Genomic DNA, 25,361 nt, shown 5'->3' on the forward strand with positions numbered 1-25,361 from the left:
GCTACTTTGTAAGTTGGGTTCAGTGAGGAAAAAGTACATAATATACAGTTGAAAATACAGTGGTAGCCATACTTTTGGTGTTTGCGCTCCATCGCCTAAATTAATCTTTGAGTAACAAAGAGGTAATAATGTGTCCACTTCTCAACATCCTGTCTTCATTCCATCGAATAGTAAGCATGAACTTGTGTAACCTAGAGGGGTTCAAATACATATATTACATATGGCGCTCTTTGTTAAAAGCAGTAGTAGATACAAGTATAGCGTGGACCTCTTGTCACCATGGGTGGCACAGCCTCTCGTATGCCGGTATTGCTTGTCTGCTTACCCATATTTTGGGCTTTGATTGGGCGTCCTGCAAGAAGGCTGAGGGTGGAGTGTAAATGAATGTTGTATGTTTCTCATGGAATGAAAGTTGTTTGATATCCCAGATATAAACCCATGCGGGATCCCGTGTCTGATTCCATGCGGGATCCCGTGTCTGATTCCATGCGGGATCCCGTGTCTGATTCCCAAGTTTTTAGGTGTAGTCTTCTGCTCATATTCAGAGGTGGTACTTTGAGTTGTTCCATATGGCCCCCTGTAGTGTTTTTAAGGTGTCTTATAACGTCTCAGATTTGTTTCTGAGGTTCAGGGAATGAAATGGGAAGGTTATCCAAAGCCAGAAAGGGTTTTCAGTGCCAGTATAGGTATGTTTTGGAAGTTTCAATGTTATCTATGACCTTGTGCAAGAGGCATTTTAGGTCTTGGATATTTGGAAGGAACAGTTTGAGCCATTGTACTGTAATACGTAAGTTGAGCCATTGTACTGTAATACGTAAGTTGGTCTTCTGACAGAAGGGGACGTTCTATCCGACCTTTCTGAAACATGGAATACGGTTGTAGATGTGGTTGTATCTCTCTGCTATTTCGTTATCCCTGACTTGTGTTTTTTTTATCTTTAAATTATTTTCCTCATCTACAAAGACATGGATTAGGGAAATCTTATGTACGGTATACCCTCGGACTATTCTGTTGACCATATTTTCTGTTGCCAAATCTTTTGTACTTAGTTGGGAACTTGCTGCATTGTCCTTTTCTTACCGGAGTAATTCATACAAGCTAACGAGAGCTACATTTTAATGACTCAATTGTATTCAGAGAAAGGAATTCTCACCAGCACACCTTGATATAAAAGTTGTGTCTCTAATCCAGCCATCCAAGTAACCAAATTACCCACCAATGTTGGAGGGCCCCTTTCTCCAGGCAAAGTGCCTTTCGGGAATGTCTATCTCCTGGTCCCATACTGAGCTCTGTGGTTTCGCCCACCGACCTCCATGCCAGTATGGGACACAGTAGTGAAAGAGGTGTCCAGACAAAGTGCCTTTTGGGATTGTCTGTCTCCTGGTCCTATACTGCGCTCTTTGGTTTCACACATGACCTCCATGCCGCTATGGGACACAATACTGAGATATAGGGGTCAGCGGCAGAAGCCATTGACCATAGCGGGGCACGCTGGAGATCGACATTCCCCAAAAATGTCAGTTTTGAAAGACTTTGGATGATGGTTTACTTGACTGAGGTTTTTTTTTTTAACATTTATTTATTTTTATATATATATTGTCCCTGGAGCACTCGGCTTCTATGTAAACTGCGGTCTATGGAGCTGTGCAGCACGATAATCATTAAAATGGGTTGTTTTTCTTTTTCTATTCAGTAATTGTTCTTTTGATCGTCTGAACATGACAGGAGATCTGTCTGTATATCGTGCTTTTCTAAAGACGCTTCAGTCCCCTTACAAACCCGGCTGTAGTCATATGCGGCAAAAAAAAGAAAAAAGTTGCTTAACGAGTTTTTCTGGCCGGTGTGATTAGCTTAGGCCGCAGCCTAGGTCTTCTCTTATTCATGTTTGGAGAGCACGAAATTCCTGCATTCTGGGCAGCACTTTACATAGGCTGAATAGACCCCCGTTGGCCGATCGCCCTACCCTGCGTCACTCGGAAGGGAAATGTGAGGGTTCTTCGTAGACAGGGATATCTTAGGAATGCCGTATAAGTAAACTTTTCTTCAAAATTCTCAATTGTTCTTGCCATCATTGACTCCTCTTATTTGCCTGAAAATACCTTATTTTCTATGGAAAAACTTCCATCCCGAGCTTTCAATATTTTTCGCCCATACGTTCAAAAACAATTGGCAATTTGTCTTCAGTAACCACTGGGAAATCCAACGAAATTTGAGAAAATTATTTTTTTTCAAACAATATTTCACCTATTTATGGCTGGCTTTAGACAGGGGCGGACCTACCGCCGATACAGCTGTTGCGGCTGTACCAGGGCCTGAGGCTGGGGGGGGGGAGGCCCAGTGAGGTCTGGTCGTGGCCATTGGAGGAAGCGATGGTCTGATGGGCTTATAGCACCTCTTGCACCAGCTGAAGTCTCTGCCTCCTGTGCCGCGGTCACGTTAACCCTGAGTGGGACAGAGGTATGCAGGTCTGGGTTCGCTGCACAGCTCCCAGACTGCTCCGCTTCTCAGTTGGGATGATGGCAGTGTGGTGATCGGGACAGACTTTAGCCCTGGCGGAGGAGAAGATAAGGCGCCGGCTTGGGAGCAATGATGGTCCAACAGGCTTCTGAGGAGGGGGAGATGGTCCGATGGGCTTCTGAGCTGGGGGAGAGAGCTTGGGGCACCCAAGAACAAACATTGCACCAGGGCCCTTTGTTCCTTAGGTTCGCCACTGGCTTTAGAGTTCTCCAGGTGTCTCTGATTTGGTTTTCTGCTTCAGATCCCTTTAGTCCCGTGTCATTGGCTTGGTCTTTAAGGAGGCTTATAAACTGGTTGCTGAGATTATCGGCTTTCTGCGGTTTTCGGCTCCGCGCGGTATAAAACCTGATGATGGGATTATAAATTCCTAATTCTTAAGAAACACCCTGCTGGCACGACGGCTTTACCGGGGAGTATTGTTCCCAGTTGAGTTAGTGACATAGAATGGTACAAATTCCAGACTGCAGTATGTTGTATGGCTGTAAAAAAAAAAGTCCGTCCCCTCGCTATTATGTAATAAGCGCACATATAATAATATATATCTTTTAGTGAGCTCGCTGACTCATTGGAAGATATTTATAGTTGCGAACCCTTTGTTGTAGTTTTGGTTGGAGGGGTGATGGGTTAGACCAGGCTTTTATTAATGAATGTATCCCTGCTGGGGTGATGCACCCTCTCTGTGTGTCCTAGTGACCATTATTGGTAAGAAAGTGAGCAGAAATCCCCAATTATTTAGGGCAGATTCCCTTACTTTGGGGGATTTCCAGGACAGGAAGTGAATAGAAATATATCTCCAGAAGGATACAGCAAAAAATAATGTAATATGGGTATTAACCTTCCTTACTCCATGGACTTGTCCAATAAAAGTTTGGGCTATTGATGCTGAACCTACATAAATGAAAGAACCGAATGCATATGAATGAAAGGGGCGGGGCCAGGGACAGTCAGACTAGGCAAAAAAAGGGCTAGATGAGGATAGATGTCTTCCAGCCAGGAAATGAGGGGGGCTGTATCTGTCTTGCTGCAGCTTCTAGTGCAGATTGTGAGAAGCTCCCAGTGTGCAGTGATATCAGAGGAAGACATTTCAGCCCAGGAGAGGAGCCGGTACAACTGGGCAAGACTGAAGGGAAGGCTGGAAGTCAGATTTAATAACTTTGCACTGGCAGAAAATCAAGTTTCATCACCTGACTAAAATACGCGGATGTGCCAACTGTTTACACTGCACTGTAGCTAAAAAAACAAACATTTGTGTGTTCTATAAAATCTTAGACCTTGAAAAGAGAACAGTCTATACAGAGACAAACATGCAAATCGCTGAATATCAATGGTTTTCAGCCTTTCTTGTGTCATATTTATGAAAGGGTCTGAGGGTTATACTTCAGCTTTCAGCAACAATAACTTCTGGTATAGAGTTCCCTGTGCAGAGAGAGATGCCCGCGTTACATGGAGAGGGCCATGTCACCCAGAGAGATGAACATGTCCCCACCGGAGAGGGCCATGTCCCCACCGGAGAGGTGCCCATGTAACCTGAGAGATGCCCATGTCACCACAAGATGAGGTCCATGTCACCCAAGAGAGGTCCATGTCACCCAATGTGCCCACAAGAGGCCCACGTCACACAAGAGAGGCCCATGTCACCTAAGAAATTGTGTAGAAGCAGATAGTAACAGCTACAGAAGTGCGAAGCTCAAAAATGTCCTTCATTTGGAAGAAGCAAATCCCTCTGTCCCTCTTTTCCCCCTCAGTTGTCCCTCTTTTCCCCCTCAGTTGTCCCTCTTTTCCCCCTCAGTTGTCCCTCTTTTCCCCCTCAGTTGTCCCTCTTTTCCCCCTCAGTTGTCCCTCTTTTCCCCCTCAGTTGTCCCTCTTTTCCCCCTCAGTTGTCCCTCTTTTCCCCCTCAGTTGTCCCTCTTTTCCCCCTCAGTTGTCCCTCTTTTCCCCCTCAGTTGTCCCTCTTTTCCCCCTCAGTTGTCCCTCTTTTCCCCCTCAGTTGTCCCTCTTTTCCCCCTCAGTTGTCCCTCTTTTCCCCCTCAGTTGTCCCTCTTTTCCCCCTCAGTTGTCCCTCTTTTCCCCCTCAGTTGTCCCTCTTTTCCCCCTCAGTTGTCCCTCTTTTCCCCCTCAGTTGTCCCTCTTTTCCCCCTCAGTTGTCCCTCTTTTCCCCCTCAGTTGTCCCTCTTTTCCCCCTCAGTTGTCCCTCTTTTCCCCCTCAGTTGTCCCTCTTTTCCCCCTCAGTTGTCCCTCTTTTCCCCCTCAGTTGTCCCTCTTTTCCCCCTCAGTTGTCCCTCTTTTCCCCCTCAGTTGTCCCTCTTTTCCCCCTCAGTTGTCCCTCTTTTCCCCCTCAGTTGTCCCTCTTTTCCCCCTCAGTTGTCCCTCTTTTCCCCCCCAGCCGCCCCTCTCTTCCTCCTCCAGCCGCCCCTCTCTTCCTCCTCCAGCCGCCCCTCTCTTCCTCCTCCAGCCGCCCCTCTCTTCCTCCTCCAGCCGCCCCTCTCTTCCTCCTCCAGCCGCCCCTCTCTTCCTCCTCCAGCCGCCCCTCTCTTCCTCCTCCAGCCGCCCCTCTCTTCCTCCTCCAGCCGCCCCTCCTTTTTTTTGTCTGATGTATAGACCTATACAGAAATGTACTATTAAGCCTCTACCCGCCCACATAATGCATAGATGTGGCAGCATGGTGGGTAGGCCTTAATGCCCAGCTGCCACATAATGTGCATCCATGGAGCTCCACTGTTGTGTGGTGAGGGCGTGCTCCCTGTGCGCTCCTAGCCCACTGACCGGGCTGGCACAGACAGCTCCTGGTCACTGTAAATGATCGGCGGCCAGCGGGACAGGCTGGTTTAGTGATGTCGGGGCTGCACTCGAGGTCCACTACTTTACGTAAATTGACCACCACTGCTGTACACCAATAACCAACCAGGCTCTGAGAACAATGTAAAATTGTCTTACCATTGACAGCCATTTAAACGCAAGTTAAGCTCCAAATTCTAAGCATTGTGTGCAGCAGTCAGGCCGTTTCAGAGCTAATAGTGTTATTGTATGCGTTGGGTCCTTGGAGTGGCCCATTATCTCACTCTTAGCGGGCCTATTTCCTCTTCTCTAAAACAGAGGCTTCGATTATTCTACTGGACGTGTGTTAAAGTCAGGTTTGCATATTAAAGACCTCTTCCAGCAGAGCAAACTTTTTATCTAGGGAAGACCAGTGCGGACCAAGTGTAAGCCAATCATTGTATGTAATGCTGCATTTCAGCTGTGTGTGTGACAACCCTTTGTCTACTCACAAATTTGAGATTACGGTTGTCTGATAACAACTGGATCAGGAAATGATGGTGTGATTGTATGCGCTGTGACCTTTGCATATGCTCCCAGGATGACCGATCTTGAAGAATGAAGATCGGTAGTTTTAGAAAGGTATTTCAAATGATGGTCATGGTTTCCGCAAGCAATAAATCTGTTTTATGTGATATCTTTTGGTGTAGGTTGAACCTTCTGGCATCTCGCATCCATCACTAGTCTGTATGTTTCGTCTGCAGCAACGAATTAGGTTCTCCCTTTTATTGTCCTATACTACAAAGGGAGGATCTGATTGGTTGCTGTGGAGCATCATAGGCTTAGATAAATCCTAATGAGCCCCTTTTAATGTATTCAAGCTCCAGGCTAGAACAATAGGTGGTGGCTACAACCTGAATATAACACAATATAAGATTGCAGGCAAATGTTGCTATTTTTTTACATTTATGGCACACTGTGCGTCCAACCACGCAGCGCTTACTCAGCATTATGTTATTATTCCTTTACACAGTCATTGAATCACCTAACCGTTGCTTTGTGTTTGTGTTGCAGAGGTCCCCGAGGAGCTGGTCTCCCCCTGCTACACAGACCAGTATGAACAGGAACACGTGAAGCCAGCCGTGATCAGCCTCTTACTGTCCGCAGATGTGTACTGCAGAACGTACCGCAAGGCATTACCCCACGACCACTCCCCTCCTAGAGACAATGCAGCCCTCCTGCTACTCTTTGCTCGGAAGGGGTCTTCTCCGGTGCACCAGGGGGAGCCAGTGAAGACCATTGACCTGAGAGAGAAGCCCATTCGTATGGTAAGAGGATGAGGAGACTCGGGTGGAGGGATGGGATGATGAAGGGGGATTATGTGTATGCAAAACTTAGGAAGGGATTCTAGACATCCTCACCAATGTCATTCAACTCGACAGGGATCCTAATCGTTTCATTGACCAGTTTTATGTGTGCAGTGTTGAAAGTTACGCAGCAGAAGCCTCAGTCCATTTAGTCATGGTCATAGAGCAGGGTATTAAAATGTATTGGATCTCCCTGGATTCATCATGGGGTGGATGTATGGAAACAGGAGTTGAGTATAGAATTCACTATGGGGGGGGGGGCAATAGACAGAAATGGAGGTTTTTCATTTTAGGAAAAACTAGTTGCTATGGAGAGCAGCCTTATTTTTTTTTTTCTTATATTAGAAGTATAAAATGAAGACTCTGGTAGGCGTGGGACAATGGAGAGAGCTCTTATTATAAACCGTTTCTCAAAAAAAATAATTCCTGAGAACATGTGAAACCAATCAGAGACCTGCTAATGATACACAAACACTGCGCCAGTTACGCAGTCCCCCTGTCAGATTAAGTCTGTTGGAAAGCCTTGGTTGCTTTCCTGCTACCATCTATGTATTTGGCCATATTTGTTTGCACAGTCCAGAAAAAAACACTCATGTTGTGTGCCTAGGATCCCTGATCAAAAGTATGCAAACCCTCCTGGAATAATGGGGCTAGGCAGAAAGGGTAAGTTTACTACAGATGAAAGCACACCTATCCGCTAGGCCTGTAACACGCTGGTGATCCTCTCGCTGTTACAGCTAGTCAGTGACCAGATCGCTAGAGAGAGCAAAGATACCACTCGCTTGATTCCATGACATTGCTCCTTTGCTGGCCAGACTCACTTTGTGTTGCTCCCTCCCAAGCTGGGCCAACAAGCCATTTCTTCCGGAAAGGCCTGGAAAAGCAAGGCATCCCTCCTTCTGAAGCCAGAGCACCAAGGCATCCCTCCTTCTGGGGCCAGAGCACCAAGGCATCCCTCCTTCTGGGGCCAGAGCACCAAGGCATCCCTCCTTCTGGGGCCAGAGCACCAAGGCATCCCTCCTTCTGGGGCCAGAGCACCAAGGCATCCCTCCTTCTGGGGCCAGAGCACCAAGGCATCCCTCCTTCTGGGGCCAGAGCACCAAGGCATCCCTCCTTCTGGGGCCAGAGCACCAAGGCATCCCTCCTTCTGGGGCCAGAGCACCAAGGCATCCCTCCTTCTGGGGCCAGAGCACCAAGGCATCCCTCCTTCTGGGGCCAGAGCACCAAGGCATCCCTCCTTCTGGGGCCAGAGCACCAAGGCATCCCTCCTTCTGGGGCCAGAGCACCAAGGCATCCCTCCTTCTGGGGCCAGAGCACCAAGGCATCCCTCCTTCTGGGGCCAGAGCACCAAGGCATCCCTCCTTCTGGGGCCAGAGCACCAAGGCATCCCTCCTTCTGGGGCCAGAGCACCAAGGCATCCCTCCTTCTGGGGCCAGAGCACCAAGGCATCCCTCCTTCTGGGGCCAGAGCACCAAGGCATCCCTCCTTCTGGGGCCAGAGCACCAAGGCATCCCTCCTTCTGGGGCCAGAGCACCAAGGCATCCCTCCTTCTGGGGCCAGAGCACCAAGGCATCCCTCCTTCTGGGGCCAGAGCACCAAGGCATCCCTCCTTCTGGGGCCAGAGCACCAAGGCATCCCTCCTTCTGGGGCCAGAGCACCAAGGCATCCCTCCTTCTGGGGCCAGAGCACCAAGGCATCCCTCCTTCTGGGGCCAGAGCACCAAGGCATCCCTCCTTCTGGGGCCAGAGCACCAAGGCATCCCTCCTTCTGGGGCCAGAGCACCAAGGCATCCCTCCTTCTGGGGCCAGAGCACCAAGGCATCCCTCCTTCTGGGGCCAGAGCACCAAGGCATCCCTCCTTCTGGGGCCAGAGCACCAAGGCATCCCTCCTTCTGGGGCCAGAGCACCAAGGCATCCCTCCTTCTGGGGCCAGAGCACCAAGGCATCCCTCCTTCTGGGGCCAGAGCACCAAGGCATCCCTCCTTCTGGGGCCAGAGCACCAAGGCATTCCTCCCTCCGAGGCCAGAGCAACAAGGCATTCCTCCCTCCGAGGCCAGAGCAACAAGGGATTACTCCTTCTGGGGATGGACTAAATAGGCATCATTCCCCTCTGGCCAGGGAAATTTTGCAAAGTTGTAGCCAGCGAGGGCTAAAACATTGCGGCAGTGATGCAGTAGAAACAGGTGAGTGGTTCCTTTTGTCCTCTATAGCGATCCTGTCAGTGGAAAATTAAACCGTCATAGGTTTTATTCTTCCTGTGAACTGCGCTGCAGCTTTACCTTTTACAAAATTGTTATTCATTCAGTCTGGAGTTTAGCTTTAATGTTCTGTTCTCATGATCTGTCACATATCACAGATTAGACTAGGCGTGGGATTTCTAGCAGTGTAAGCCAATCTGACTATTGCATTGCACAATGCTCCCAATCTTACAAACCTTTCAATCACTGGGAGCTGGAGGGTTCTATATAGGCAGCTTAAAGGAGGAGGGAAGCACAGAGCAGCATACGTATCAGCATGTGTGAATTAGAAATGTGGCTGAACAGAATTAAAGATCTTTTCACAGGCTAAACAACACACACATATCTTTCTCTTTAATACAGAGGGTTGTGTATTGTAGCAGTGATTGTCCAAGTGATGATTCATTGGTATCTGCACCGTCCTCTCTGCTTTTCTGAACAGAATAGTCCATGTAAAGGACATCTGTTGGTCACCTCAGCAGACATTCTTTGTCTGTGGCGGAGCTGGCATCTGCCATTATTGTGTAAGTGGAATGTGAATGATGTCCTTGATTTAAAGGTTATTACAGTAAATTCGCCCTGTACTGATTGCACTGAGGCAAGGAACAATGATAAGTGGTCTTTGGATGCTGACCATGTATCACCTGCGGCACCTGAAAGACGATGATGGCTCTTGTCGGTTCAGCAGGTGGCCGGGTAAAGGTGGTCAAAGAACGCAAAGGAAACTCGAGGCAAATGAATGTAAATACATTTTATAATATACATATTGAGATGGCACACAAGAGTTGAAAGCAAAATTTAGGCTTGCAGTGCCTGGTCTGTGAATTGATGGGAAAGGGAGGAAATCACAGGAAGCGTTCTCATGGTAGTGTAGCCCCCCTTATCGCCTTTTGTGAGGTGGCTACTAAACATGTAGTGATTGCCGGGGCTGTAGTCAGCCTGGCTGGATTATAGTTGGTATTTATCACCGATGTATTGGCACCGATACCGATACTAGTATTGGTATCGGTGCATCTCTAGTAGATCGTCATTACTAAACATTTCTGAAGGTGTCTTTGTTATTATTTCAAAGATATGGGTGAGGTTCCTCTTTAAGCTCCTTGCCAGTCACGCAGTTCCTCCATTACGATAAGATTGTTATTTGCATTGTCTGCGATTCTGAGGCTCACATAGAACTCCGGCAGCTCGTCTCCTTTTTTTTTTGTTTGTGTCTGGGGAATTTGACGTTAAACCAGAACTTAGAATGAGCTCGCAGCCATTGTCCTAACCAAAGGTGACACCTAAATGTGCTCTGACTTGCCTGATGGCTCCGGTGGGGGCACGGCTCTGTAATGTGCTGGAACGCACAGTGATTGGTCGGTATAGGAGACACTCCCTCCTGTCTTTCTTTTTAAACCTTTTACCGCGTCCACTTTCCCGTCTCCCGCTCTGATTAGCTGAACAAACATCTGGTGTGTGTACTGGAGCCCGGGCGCAGCGCGCATTTTTAAAAATCCATTTTCGGCGTCTCGTGAATGCCATCCAGCCGCTCCTCTGTGTTAGGCAGACTTAAAGGAGAATCATGAGGCGAGTGCTTTTCACTGAGCCTCATAATCTGAGCCGACCTGTGACAATGAAAGTGTCACAGGTCAGCTCAGTAGATCGGGAAGTGAGCGAACACATACCTGCGCTCGCTCACATCTCGATCTATCCATGCAGAGAGGCGTGACTGTCACTTACGGCTCCCTTCAGGGATTCCCCCACTCCCCTGTCCGATGGGTGGCTGGGTGGATCCAGACATCATTGTCGGGATCCGTTGCAGGCTGCGGCGGTCTCAGTATATAGCAAGCTGTAGCTCGCGGTATACTGAGCTTTGGGTGACGGGAGGAAGCTAGTTTGTGTCCTCCCGTTACCCTTAGGAGAACTATGGGGAAAAGCCCTGACCCCATAGTTCTCCTTTAAACGAAAACATTTTCAGAGTCTGGTAATGCCTGTAAATATTTAATGCAGGTAAAGAGAACCTGTCTTCATGATCAGAGTGCGATGACCTGCAAGACATTCAAGAAAATCTATCAGGAAAGTCACATTTGGCGATTTTCAATAATGACTTTGCAATGAATTTAGAACTCTTGCGTCAAATTCGTAAAAGGTTCTCTAGTTAATACAGACGCACATAGCAAATTTACAAAGTTCTTATTTGCAACACTTTTCTAATGTCACTTTGGCTGCAACAAATTAATTCGCAAATACGGCCATTTTGAAGTTAAGGAACTTCTGGGAAAATGACAAACACACCATTGCATTTGGGCTGCTCCCACATTGCAAGGGCTAAGTGCTCGTTTTGCCGGGGGGCTACTTTTGTTCCCCGTGGTCCCTGTGTGTGATGTAAGGTAGTCACCGCTCCAAGCTCGCTCCCGGGATTGACTACAATCTCAAAACAAATTGGTAAACGAAACATGAGATTGTAGTCCATCCCGGGAGTGAGCTTGGAGCGGTGACTACTTTACAACACACACAGGTACCATGGAACAGACGTAGCCCCCCTCCAGAAGGAAGGACAGTGTCAGTGCCAATTCAGAGATGATTGGAGGATCTACAGCCGAGTGACACACAAATGAGATACATTGTTGCTCATAGTTCAGGGACTGGAATGTATTTTTAAGATTTAACTCCGGAGTTTAGTGTCACTTTAACAAAGTTTGTTGCAGATTCCAACAATTCTGTTCTGAAGAAATATCCGTTTGTTTCAGGATATCGATTCCAGACTGATCCCAGGCCTTGGAGGGTCTGATCCCAGGCCTTGGAGGGTCTGATCCCAGGCCTTGGAGAAAAAAATTTTAAGTGTAACTCCAGCCCCCCAATTTTTTAAGTTTTGTATAGCATAGGGAAGGGTGAACCCCCCTGTAATGTTTGTTTTGCTGTGTGTGCGCCCCTGTTCAGAAGATTTCACCTCACTTTCTGTCCCTGTGACAATTGGATTTTAAAAATTGTGGGTTGTCTTGGAAACAAGGATTAGTGATGAAGCTTCAGCGGAGACACCTTTTTCCCCCATGATTACTCAGACAGGAGTGCATTTCCCTTCCTAGGGGTAGATTTCCTTTCACTTCCTGTTGTCTCAAGGACAGGAAGTGAGATTAAATATTTCTAATGAGGATACAGACAGCAGTAAAACCTCTGTGACCCGGAAGAAGAGGCGGGCACCCCCTCGTCTCGACGTCTAACAAGAGCAAACTTAATGGAATGTACGTACATTCCTACGAACCAGACCCAAAAAGACGGGCACTCCTCATCAAGCATCGTTACATCTACCCGTGCTGTACAGTAATAGCCTCCGTTTGTAAGTAGGAGTCGTATGTAAGTCGGATGTTTGTAACTCGGGGACTGCCTGTATATTTTTTTTAAAGTGGAGCTTCCCTTTAAAAGACATTCAGCTATTTGCTCTCATGAAAACAATTGTTGAGACTCCTTTAGGTTTATTGGCCCTTTCAATGTGGAGCTGAGAGTGGAGAAATCTTGGATGGTGGAATAGGCGGCTTCCAGTAATTGTATATGCGTGCTTCAAACAAAGGGCCTATTCTGCGTCGCAATAAAGGTGCAGGCGTCCGCCGATCCCCCAGGATGCATTGCAGGAGATTTAATTTTGCCCGTACCATGAAAGACAGAGGTTTGGCAGGAGGCTGAGACGGTAAATTCTACATCTAATAAAAGCCGTTTTCTTCTTCCTCTTCCACGACCATCTCTCGCCTTTCCCTTCCCTGCGTCTTCATCATTTCCAGTCAGCCATGAAGAGCTCCACCCGTCGCTGTTGTCTTCTCTCCCTGAATTGGGTCGGTTCCCAGCTGCTTGAATGGAAGCTGTTTTGTTAAATATATAAAGCCGCTTGTGTGTTTCCAGCGGGTGTGTTCAGGTACATTGTTCGTGGAGTTGTTGCTCATACTATAGCTTCCCTTCATGCAGGAACAGTGTATTGGCTGAAGCTGGTCAAGCATGGCTCCATGTTCTTGCTTTCACGACTTGGGGAAAATCAGTCGCTTCCCCCCCATCCAGGTTATACAGGGTGGATGGAGGAATCTGCACTGCTGGTTATTGTATCCGGCAGCCACGGCATCCACTGCTGCCCGAAGGCAGTGCCGCTGCTGAACAGAGACCGTATCAGGCGGTTGGAGCATTTGTTGGCTCGGTTGAATCTATGGGCCAATATGCACAATGCAGCTCATGGTGGGATCTGGGAGTTATGGAGGGTGGCATTGTTAGGGCCGTATTGTATAAATGGGATAGTAAAGGACTAATGGGTAGTAAGAAACTGGTGGATAGATTGTAAGCACTCACGGGCAGGGCCCTCCTTACCATCTTGTCTTGAATTGTATTGTGACTGTAATGTCTTCCTTATATTGTAAAGCGCTGGGCAAACTATTGGCGCTATTTAAATCGTGTATAATAATAGTAAGGAGCTAATAGATCGTAAGGGACTGATAGTAGAGGGGCTGGTGGATAGTAGAGGGGCTGGTGGATAGTAGAGGGACTGGTGGGTAGTAGAGGGACTGGTGGGTAGTAGAGGGGCTAATAGATAGTGAGGGGCTAATAGATAGTGAGGGGCTGTTGGATAGTGGAGGGGCTGTTGGATAGTGGAGGGGCTGGTGGATAGTAGAGGGACTGGTGGATAGTAGAGGGACTGGTGGATAGTAGAGGGACTGGTGGATAGTAGAGGGACTGGTGGATAGTAGAGGGACTGGTGGATAGTAGAGGGACTGGTGGATAGTAGAGGGACTGGTGGATAGTAGAGGGACTGGTGGATAGTAGAGGGACTGGTGGATAGTAGAGGGGCTGGTGGATAGTCGAGGGGCTGTCGGTCTGACATTGGGATTACTAGAAAGTGATTCATAATTTGCTTTTCTTTCACCAGGCCGCCCACCTCGCTGTCATTGACTCTCTGATGATTGTGTATTCAAGCCACTGCTCGGAGTCCCTACCTGCCGGTGAAGAGCCCGGCCTTCCTGGAGTGGAGAGTAAACTGCTTGCTTGGGTTGATCAGGTAAGTCCTCTAGAGGTGTTCTTATATTGCTGTTCATGTATACCTCTCAATTTCCCCTTAGTACCTGTCCCTGTCAATAGGGCAGGAAATAGGGGAAACTCTCCCTAAGTGTGTCACATTTAAAAAAAAAAAATTTTAGTATGGTGGGTCAAAATCTCTGTCATCTCTCTGTCATCTCTGAGAGACACCCGATGTCCTGTCTCAGTGACACCATGTAACATCCTAAAATACATCTGGATGCCCACCGAGGAGAATTCCACTTTCTTCCTTTCCTGGTGACACCCTGTATTTTAGGATGTTACCTGGTGTCACTGAGACAGGACATCGGGTGTCTCTCAGATGGGGACACAGCAGTAAAAACCTGATGGAGGGACTCTAAGTTTTGACTCAGTGGACGCCATTTGAGGACGCCCTTTTCTCTCCAGTTTGACAATCGTTCCCAGCGGAAGGTGATTTCAGCCACAGGCCCCAGTTTGTTGGCTTAAAAATAAAATTAGATCTGCAAATAAAATCAAAGTATAAAATAGAAGTTTTAGTTGCGCTGTTCATGTCACGTGTAAAGTTGGATACTATTTGAGATGTTCTAGAACTAAGGGGTTAATTTATCGATGTTTGTACCCCAGATTCACCCAATTTCCCCGTAACTTTTAAATAGGTGAATCTTGGGTGAGGTTGGGTGAATCTTTGGTAAAGAAATTGAATAATGGATCCCTAAACATACGAATTCCACCGTTCATTCATGGAAATAGAAGTCTTTATAAGGTGATTTTAACCTCTTCAGGACCACTCTACATATACAGTATATACGTGCTTTTTCAGTACAAGTGTACAGACACCCAGATCACTTGTAGCCTGCAAATGTGGTGCCCCTCCTCGCACCCCCCCCCTTTCGCTCCCCTGGGGGGGCCTGGGTCCGGATGGAGAGTGGGGAACATCCATTCCCAGATCTGCGATAAATGAAGCAGTGAGCGCTGCGAGAAGCCGGTTGAAGTTCCGGTTACACAGGCGGTTGAGCTCATTCCTGGGCTTGATTGTCTGTATTAGAGGGCAGGAGAGACATCAGGGGTCTAATAGACCGGGGCGGAGGGGAACAGAGGTGAACAATCACCACCTCAAGACCGAGGTTTGGGTGAGTGTATCTTCTTTATTTTAGACCCTACATCGAAAAGAGGAGCAGTTAACCCTTGCAGTACGGGGGTTGCCCCACTACAAGGCTTAATTTTGTAAATTGCCTGGAGTTCTAATTTAAATTCACAAATTTCTTGGAGTTTGTTCACAGCAGCCCCATTGGACAGTCCCTACGCATAGACATGGCAATCTACTCTTCTGTCCAATTTTTCGGGTTCACAAAGTAGACGGGTTGCATTTTTAGCCAGCTCAGCCCATTGCAATACACTACATTGGATAATAATAAAGAGTTTTATTGCTATTATTTTAGTTTTTTTGTTTCCTTTGGACAACAGTATATATGAAGGTTCGTATATTGATTTTAGGAGTAGGATAGTCCCCATAATATGGAGCGCGTAGGAGGGGAACATGGGGAGACTCCAGACCCGGTTGAGCCTTGTAGCCCCATCTTTTTGTATTTTAGGAGTTAATAGAACGTCCGGCTGGGTCAGGAAACCTCCCCATACATCAAACATTATAATTCTGTCCTCACACATCTCTGTACTTGTATTCCTACCAGATTAACCGCCAACTATTGGAGGAGGCCGAGAGGGAACAAGGGCGGAAACAGCTATCTGCCCCGGAGGGACCCAACCAGGCCGGGGTAAGCACAGCGAGATCATCTTTATGTTTGTGTGAATGATCCCAAATGTCCTGAGCCGTCTGTCTCTGCCCCGGAGGTAGAAATCTGTTACGTCCTGTGTATGGAGCCCACTTTGTACTTCTTTCCATTTGTCCAATCTGCTCTGTATCCCGTACAATCTCCGTCTTTAGTGTCCCCCCCGCCCTTCCCCATCAATGATGTCATCAAGCTAATTCATGTTGTTTTTCCGGTTCTGTAGATATCTGACTCAATGGACAGTATGTATTATAGGAAATGATTAGATGACCTCTTCCTGTCTGCTGCTCTGTCTCCCAACCATGTTTTCTCATGCTCCTCGTTTTTTTCCCCTCCACCTCCCTCTCATCCACCATCGATCCCTACTGTTCATGACTCCATGTAATGTTCCTGTTCTCCTTTAAATCCTCACGCATATCCCACCTACTCTCGGCACCCATACCCTGTTCACTCTCGGTGCCCATACCCCGATCACTCTGGGCGCACATACCACCGGTCACTCTGGGCGCCCATGCCCCCTGTCACTCTGGGCGCCCATGCCCCCGGTCATTCTGGGCGCCCATGCCCCCGGTCATTCTGGGCGCCCATGCCCCCGGTCATTCTGGGCGCCCATGCCCCCGGTCATTCTGGGCGCCCATGCCCCCGGTCATTCTGGGCGCCCATGCCCCCGGTCATTCTGGGCGCCCATGCCCCCGGTCATTCTGGGCGCCCATGCCCCCGGTCATTCTGGGCGCCCATGCCCCCGGTCATTCTGGGCGCCCATGCCCCCGGTCATTCTGGGCGCCCATGCCCCCGGTCATTCTGGGCGCCCATGCCCCCGGTCATTCTGGGCGCCCATGCCCCCGGTCATTCTGGGCGCCCATGCCCCCGGTCATTCTGGGCGCCCATGCCCCCGGTCATTCTGGGCGCCCATGCCCCCGGTCATTCTGGGCGCCCATGCCCCCGGTCATTCTGGGCGCCCATGCCCCCGGTCATTCTGGGCGCCCATGCCCCCGGTCATTCTGGGCGCCCATGCCCCCGGTCATTCTGGGCGCCCATGCCCCCGGTCATTCTGGGCGCCCATGCCCCCGGTCATTCTGGGCGCCCATGCCCCCGGTCATTCTGGGCGCCCATGCCCCCGGTCATTCTGGGCGCCCATGCCCCCGGTCATTCTGGGCGCCCATGCCCCCGGTCATTCTGGGCGCCCATGCCCCCGGTCATTCTGGGCGCCCATGCCCCCGGTCATTCTGGGCGCCCATGCCCCCGGTCATTCTGGGCGCCCATGCCCCCGGTCATTCTGGGCGCCCATGCCCCCGGTCATTCTGGGCGCCCATGCCCCCGGTCATTCTGGGCGCCCATGCCCCCGGTCATTCTGGGCGCCCATGCCCCCGGTCATTCTGGGCGCCCATGCCCCCGGTCATTCTGGGCGCCCATGCCCCCGGTCATTCTGGGCGCCCATGCCCCCGGTCATTCTGGGCGCCCATGCCCCCGGTCATTCTGGGCGCCCATGCCCCCGGTCATTCTGGGCGCCCATGCCCCCGGTCATTCTGGGCGCCCATGCCCCCGGTCATTCTGGGCGCCCATGCCCCCGGTCATTCTGGGCGCCCATGCCCCCGGTCATTCTGGGCGCCCATGCCCCCGGTCATTCTGGGCGCCCATGCCCCCGGTCATTCTGGGCGCCCATGCCCCCGGTCATTCTGGGCGCCCATGCCCCCGGTCATTCTGGGCGCCCATGCCCCCGGTCATTCTGGGCGCCCATGCCCCCGGTCATTCTGGGCGCCCATGCCCCCGGTCATTCTGGGCGCCCATGCCCCCGGTCATTCTGGGCGCCCATGCCCCCGGTCATTCTGGGCGCCCATGCCCCCGGTCATTCTGGGCGCCCATGCCCCCGGTCATTCTGGGCGCCCATGCCCCCGGTCATTCTGGGCGCCCATGCCCCCGGTCATTCTGGGCGCCCATGCCCCCGGTCATTCTGGGCGCCCATGCCCCCGGTCATTCTGGGCGCCCATGCCCCCGGTCATTCTGGGCGCCCATGCCCCCGGTCATTCTGGGCGCCCATGCCCCCGGTCATTCTGGGCGCCCATGCCCCCGGTCATTCTGGGCGCCCATGCCCCCGGTCATTCTGGGCGCCCATGCCCCCGGTCATTCTGGGCGCCCATGCCCCCGGTCATTCTGGGCGCCCATGCCCCCGGTCATTCTGGGCGCCCATGCCCCCGGTCATTCTGGGCGCCCATGCCCCCGGTCATTCTGGGCGCCCATGCCCCCGGTCATTCTGGGCGCCCATGCCCCCGGTCATTCTGGGCGCCCATGCCCCCGGTCATTCTGGGCGCCCATGCCCCCGGTCATTCTGGGCGCCCATGCCCCCGGTCATTCTGGGCGCCCATGCCCCCGGTCATTCTGGGCGCCCATGCCCCCGGTCATTCTGGGCGCCCATGCCCCCGGTCATTCTGGGCGCCCATGCCCCCGGTCATTCTGGGCGCCCATGCCCCCGGTCATTCTGGGCGCCCATGCCCCCGGTCATTCTGGGCGCCCATGCCCCCGGTCATTCTGGGCGCCCATGCCCCCGGTCATTCTGGGCGCCCATGCCCCCGGTCATTCTGGGCGCCCATGCCCCCGGTCATTCTGGGCGCCCATGCCCCCGGTCATTCTGGGCGCCCATGCCCCCGGTCATTCTGGGCGCCCATGCCCCCGGTCATTCTGGGCGCCCATGCCCCCGGTCATTCTGGGCGCCCATGCCCCCGGTCATTCTGGGCGCCCATGCCCCCGGTCATTCTGGGCGCCCATGCCCCCGGTCATTCTGGGCGCCCATGCCCCCGGTCATTCTGGGCGCCCATGCCCCCGGTCATTCTGGGCGCCCATGCCCCCGGTCATTCTGGGCGCCCATGCCCCCGGTCATTCTGGGCGCCCATGCCCCCGGTCATTCTGGGCGCCCATGCCCCCGGTCATTCTGGGCGCCCATGCCCCCGGTCATTCTGGGCGCCCATGCCCCCGGTCATTCTGGGCGCCCATGCCCCCGGTCATTCTGGGCGCCCATGCCCCCGGTCATTCTGGGCGCCCATGCCCCCGGTCATTCTGGGCGCCCATGCCCCCGGTCATTCTGGGCGCCCATGCCCCCGGTCATTCTGGGCGCCCATGCCCCCGGTCATTCTGGGCGCCCATGCCCCCGGTCATTCTGGGCGCCCATGCCCCCGGTCATTCTGGGCGCCCATGCCCCCGGTCATTCTGGGCGCCCATGCCCCCGGTCATTCTGGGCGCCCATGCCCCCGGTCATTCTGGGCGCCCATGCCCCCGGTCATTCTGGGCGCCCATGCCCCCGGTCATTCTGGGCGCCCATGCCCCCGGTCATTCTGGGCGCCCATGCCCCCGGTCATTCTGGGCGCCCATGCCCCCGGTCATTCTGGGCGCCCATGCCCCCGGTCATTCTGGGCGCCCATGCCCCCGGTCATTCTGGGCGCCCATGCCCCCGGTCATTCTGGGCGCCCATGCCCCCGGTCATTCTGGGCGCCCATGCCCCCGGTCATTCTGGGCGCCCATGCCCCCGGTCATTCTGGGCGCCCATGCCCCCGGTCATTCTGGGCGCCCATGCCCCCGGTCATTCTGGGCGCCCATGCCCCCGGTCATTCTGGGCGCCCATGCCCCCGGTCATTCTGGGCGCCCATGCCCCCGGTCATTCTGGGCGCCCATGCCCCCGGTCATTCTGGGCGCCCATGCCCCCGGTCATTCTGGGCGCCCATGCCCCCGGTCATTCTGGGCGCCCATGCCCCCGGTCATTCTGGGCGCCCATGCCCCCGGTCATTCTGGGCGCCCATGCCCCCGGTCATTCTGGGCGCCCATGCCCCCGGTCATTCTGGGCGCCCATGCCCCCGGTCATTCTGGGCGCCCATGCCCCCGGTCATTCTGGGCGCCCATGCCCCCGGTCATTCTGGGCGCCCATGCCCCCGGTCATTCTGGGCGCCCATGCCCCCGGTCATTCTGGGCGCCCATGCCCCCGGTCATTCTGGGCGCCCATGCCCCCGGTCATTCTGGGCGCCCATGCCCCCGGTCATTCTGGGCGCCCATGCCCCCGGTCATTCTGGGCGCCCATGCCCCCGGTCATTCTGGGCGCCCATGCCCCCGGTCATTCTGGGCGCCCATGCCCCCGGTCATTCTGGGCGCCCATGCCCCCGGTCATTCTGGGCGCCCATGCCCCCGGTCATTCTGGGCGCCCATGCCCCCGGTCATTCTGGGCGCCCATGCCCCCGGTCATTCTGGGCGCCCATGCCCCCGGTCATTCTGGGCGCCCATGCCCCCGGTCATTCTGGGCGCCCATGCCCCCGGTCATTCTGGGCGCCCATGCCCCCGGTCATTCTGGGCGCCCATGCCCCCGGTCATTCTGGGCGCCCATGCCCCCGGTCATTCTGGGCGCCCATGCCCCCGGTCATTCTGGGCGCCCATGCCCCCGGTCATTCTGGGCGCCCATGCCCCCGGTCATTCTGGGCGCCCATGCCCCCGGTCATTCTGGGCGCCCATGCCCCCGGTCATTCTGGGCGCCCATGCCCCCGGTCATTCTGGGCGCCCATGCCCCCGGTCATTCTGGGCGCCCATGCCCCCGGTCATTCTGGGCGCCCATGCCCCCGGTCATTCTGGGCGCCCATGCCCCCGGTCATTCTGGGCGCCCATGCCCCCGGTCATTCTGGGCGCCCATGCCCCCGGTCATTCTGGGCGCCCATGCCCCCGGTCATTCTGGGCGCCCATGCCCCCGGTCATTCTGGGCGCCCATGCCCCCGGTCATTCTGGGCGCCCATGCCCCCGGTCATTCTGGGCGCCCATGCCCCCGGTCATTCTGGGCGCCCATGCCCCCGGTCATTCTGGGCGCCCATGCCCCCGGTCATTCTGGGCGCCCATGCCCCCGGTCATTCTGGGCGCCCATGCCCCCGGTCATTCTGGGCGCCCATGCCCCCGGTCATTCTGGGCGCCCATGCCCCCGGTCATTCTGGGCGCCCATGCCCCCGGTCATTCTGGGCGCCCATGCCCCCGGTCATTCTGGGCGCCCATGCCCCCGGTCATTCTGGGCGCCCATGCCCCCGGTCATTCTGGGCGCCCATGCCCCCGGTCATTCTGGGCGCCCATGCCCCCGGTCATTCTGGGCGCCCATGCCCCCGGTCATTCTGGGCGCCCATGCCCCCGGTCATTCTGGGCGCCCATGCCCCCGGTCACCCTGGGCGCCCATACCCCCGGTCACCCTGGGCGCCCATACCCCCGGTCACTCTGGGCGCCCATACCCCCGGTCACTCTGGGCGCACATACCTTACACCTAAACCTTACCCTTAATGTAAACCTTACACCTAACCCTGAACCTCAAGCTAACATCTCAACTTAACCCTGAACCTCAAGCTAACATCTCAACTTAACCCTGAACCTCAAGCTAACATCTCAACTTAACCCTGAACCTTAAGCTAACACCTAAGCCTTACCCCGAATCTTAACCTTACACCTAAATCTAACCCTGGACCTCAACCTAACATCCAACACTTAAGTCTAATTCTTAAATTAAATTCTAATTCGAAGTGAATGGAAACTGTGAAATCGCATTATTTTTTCTACCTTCTCCATCACCTCTCCTATGTTCCGTATCCCGAGTCATTTGTCTTGTTTTCATTTTGCTTTTCCTGCCCTTTTTAATGGCTGTTCTTCCTTTTTTTTTTGCCTACTTCCATTGTCCCCCATATTTTCACCTTCCTGTTATGTGGGATAGTCATGAAAGCGGGTGTACAGGTATTGGTTTGGTCCGGTTTTATCCATCTCCGCACTGTCCATAACGGACATAATAAAAAGAATATGGCTCATATTGATGGTATTGGCTTCTGATTTGGCCCCATCGCTCTACCCTGTACACTGGTTTTTACAAAATGCTCTTTTCTCTAGCCATGGTTTCAGGTGTCTGTACGACCTACCCGCGGATTGAAGGCAGACATTTTGGAAGACCCAAATAGTTTTTTTTTTAAAATGGGGCCTAAAAGTAGGCTCTGTGACTTAGTTGAGGCCTGATCCAAAATGGCTGACATCACCGGGCGTAGGCCGACCTTGTACTATATCTCCCCTGTTTGGTTTCCTCCCGGCCCCATCTCTCTTGTGTCCTGTACCTTTCTCTTTGTTACTCCACCCTTCCATATTTTTCTCTTTCTCTCCAGTGCCCCTCCCGCTGGTACTGGAAGCTGGTCCCTGTAAGTGGCTTTTCTTGTTTGCTTTCCCTTTGAGTGCCAGTTATACTCTTTTTTGGCATACGAGTGGTCCCTTTTCCTGTTGGTCAATGCCTTGTGCGGTGGTTCTGTTATGCTTAGGAATGCATGTGCAGTAGAACAAGACCGGGGTCTTAGGCAAAGGGTTATGGGATAGATGGTCATGGTTTTTTTTTCCTTTGATGTGTATGCGTGCTTCATCCCTTCACGTCTTTTATTTTAACTTTATGCATTTGTTCCCATTATTGCCTTTTGGTTGGCTTTTGCAGCTGCCCGGATGCCTCCATTTTGGCCACCCAAGCTTGCTTGCTGGCCCACCCAAGCTTGCTTGCTTGCTGGCCCACCCAAGCTTGCTTGCTGGCCCACCCAAGCTTGCTTGCTGGCCCACCCAAGCTTGCTTGCTGGCCCACCCAAGCTTGCTTGCTGGCCCACCCAAGCTTGCTTGTATAGCGCTAAGCCTATGATTTGATCAGGTTCAGCATTACTGAGCTGCACATTATTATCTAGTGTCTGGTATGGATACTCCACCCTTAGTGTTGCCTTGCTCCCCCCACCGTGCCTCAATGAATGCCGCCTTGGGGGGCGGTCGGCTTAATCTGCCTCTGACGGCACCGCCCTGGTGGCAGCTGAGCCTTTGAATTTTCTTTGCACATTTTCCTTCATTTTATTTGTTACTTTTTTTTATTATTACAACTTGCTTTTAGATTCTTTTTGCTCCCACGTTGTTTAATTTGTTGGTATCCCACAATCCTTTGCAGCCTAGCTGTCCTCTTAGGCCATAAACAGCCCAATTTGTGTTAAAAAAAAAAGTGGGAGACCTTGTCAAACCTGCCCCCTCTCTAGCTGTCCCGGACCCCTTTGATATGATGAAATGTCATGGCTAAGAGGTGACGCTGCAACAGACCCAGTCCGTACCTCGGTTTGAGTGACTCCATCGTGGCATGCCCGTCATCCTGTATTATTGCTTTTTTTTTTGGTTCTTGGAAATCCCAAACTTGTGTTTTGTGAGAGTGACGGTGCAGTTGTTAAGGGTTTAAAGCAGCAATGTCCTGTTTTTAGTGAGTTGAGGTGACCAACGGTTCTTGTTTTACCTGCTGGCCCCTTTTAGACACGGATGAACTACAAGTCCCAGCATGCACGGTCACCTGCTGGCATGCCTGTTAGCCAGGACTGACCTACATGCGCAGTGTTTGGTTGCAGCGATAGACGCATAATGTAAACTGTATTTGAAGCCCAGTTGGCTCTGGTGTCACTACAGGGTTAAATTCTAAAGCAAGGCCAGACAGTAAATAAAGATGCTGTGTACTTACCTGTTCCAGGGGCCCGTGTGTTCAAACTCCACAGCATTGGTAATGAAGGGCCACTGCGGGTACCCGGTACAGTTCTGGATCAGCCAAATACTGCGTCCAGGGCTGTCCCAGACTAAGGCTGTTGCCTTAGGCGGCATCGCTTTGAGTCACATGAGGGGGGCGGGGATCAGGCAGAGCAGCATGGCCGCTCTGCTGCACAATGTTTGCTGTGTGCCTGCGGCCCCCAGATATTTGTAAGCGCCATGCACATCTCCCCACCCAGCTCTTAGCAATCTGGCACGCTCTGGCCGGCGTCCCGCTTGGCTCCCTGGCAGCCGGTGACGTCACTGGTCGCCAGGAGCTGAGCGGGACACTCTAGCTGGCATCCCGCCCTCCCTTCGGTTAGCATGCTCCACCAGCAACCCCCTTCACCTCAAGGCTAGGGATGTCACTGACTGCGCCCCCTGCGGCGTGCTGTGCTTTCTCCTATTGGCTCCTACATCACTACAGGACGTATGAGCTGGCGGGCGGAACCACAGCAGGGAGCAGGGGTTTCAACACGCCGGCTGCTGGAAAGGTAGTACACAGCACCATGTAGTGTCAGGGTCATCTTAAAGCAGGGAAATGTCAGGTTTTCACTGTCCCAGAACAGGAAGTGAAAGGATATTTCTCCAGAATGTTGCACAGTTGTCACTGGAACAAGATGTCCCCATTGGGAGGTGTCCCCTTTCTTCCTAAACCGTGACAACTGCAAGATTTTGGCTAAATATCCTTTCACTTCCTGTTAAAATTAGATTTCTGACCATTTTCTGGACCCTGTGAAATGAAACCACCGATACAAGTAGAGAGGACGAATCTGCTCAGTGAGGATATAGCAATACAAACCTGACGGGGGTTCTAACCATTGCAGGAGAAGCGAGGCTAAACGTTTTTTTTTTTTAAAGTTTTAGATGGCGGGTTATGACCCGTCTCGGCTTTCTTTTTTTTGCCATTTGTGTTCCATTGGGGATATTTCCCTTCACTTCCTGTCCCATGGGCGCAACAGGAAATGAGAGATCTCTCCAAAGAGATTTGTGGTCACAAAAACTAGGTGTCCCCATTGGAAGATTTCAAATCTCTTCCTGTTCTGGTGACAAACCAAAAATTTGCTTTCACCTTCAGTGATCACATTCACCAGGACAAATAGGGTGAATCTCCCTGATGGGGACACAGGCAGCCATAAAAACCTGACGGGGGGGTCTAATTGTTTTGGCTTCAGCTGCTCTTGGCTTTAAATACATTCTGAAAGTGTTCCATATAGGTGACATGGTATCGATGGTGTCTTAGTGTTTTATAGATTAGGAATGAATGTAGTAACATTGTAAAGTGTGTCTTATGTACTCGATAATCGAAATTGATCACCACACGCTCTCCATGAGCCCATTGATTGATTGATTGATACGATGTTGCAGATGGAACTATGTAGGCATTTTCTAACACAGGGTCAACCAACCTTAGGGTGGTATCATTACCTAGATCAGCGGTAGGCAATCTCCGCTCTGGTGAAACTACAAATCCCATGATGCATCTGTCTCTGGGAGTCGTGGCTGTCAGAGTGCTTGCAATGCCTCATGGGACGTGTAGTTCCACCAGAGCTGGAGTGCCGAGGTTGCCTAACACGCATTAGGAAAATGACTGCTGGAATTGTGTTGGATGCTGAGGAGGCAAACGGCATCCATTTCTACGTCACTAATCCTCAGTACCACAGGATATGTAGTACTTCCTCTCAAGTATGGATTGAGCCCCAGGGTGGCTGCTTGCCTTTACTTGTGTAATGCAGAGCGGATTTACACGGCACACTATCAGCACTTGCTTAAAATTCCTTTAAAGCCCGACTCCAGCCGAAATTGTATTTCGTTTTTTAGTTTTGGATAGATTTAAAATGTCAGTCAGGTTTTTAATCTCTGCCTGTGACACCTATAGGGAGATTTTCTTTCACTTCCTGTCTCTATGACACCCAAACAAGGAATGGGGGAGTGCCGGTGTTCCGTCGAGGTGGCCAACTCGTCGAGGTGGCCAACTCGTCGAGGTGGCCAACTCGTCGAGGTGGCCAACTCGTCGAGGTGGCCAACTCGTCGAGGTGGCCAACTCGTCGAGGTGGCCAACTCGTCGAGGTGGCCAACTCGTCGAGGTGGCCAACTCGTCGAGGTGGCCAACTCGTCGAG

General features: G+C 52.3%; 1 protein-coding gene across 1 annotated transcript in view; it reads left to right on the forward strand.

The window, feature by feature from the left end:
• Window positions 1–25,361, forward strand: part of CAMSAP3 (calmodulin regulated spectrin associated protein family member 3) — a 99,566-nt gene that overhangs the window by 44,619 nt on the left and 29,586 nt on the right. The window contains exons 5-8 of the mRNA XM_018568575.1: window positions 6,346–6,599; window positions 13,757–13,885; window positions 15,573–15,656; window positions 21,821–21,853. Of these exons, the coding sequence (XP_018424077.1) occupies window positions 6,346–6,599; window positions 13,757–13,885; window positions 15,573–15,656; window positions 21,821–21,853 (500 nt within the window). The remainder of the gene's footprint in view (window positions 1–6,345; window positions 6,600–13,756; window positions 13,886–15,572; window positions 15,657–21,820; window positions 21,854–25,361) is intronic.

The sequence above is a fragment of the Nanorana parkeri genome, unplaced genomic scaffold (genome assembly GCF_000935625.1).
Source record: "Nanorana parkeri isolate BGI_ZX_2015 unplaced genomic scaffold, ASM93562v1 scaffold1212, whole genome shotgun sequence".
Lineage (NCBI taxonomy): Eukaryota > Metazoa > Chordata > Amphibia > Anura > Dicroglossidae > Nanorana > Nanorana parkeri.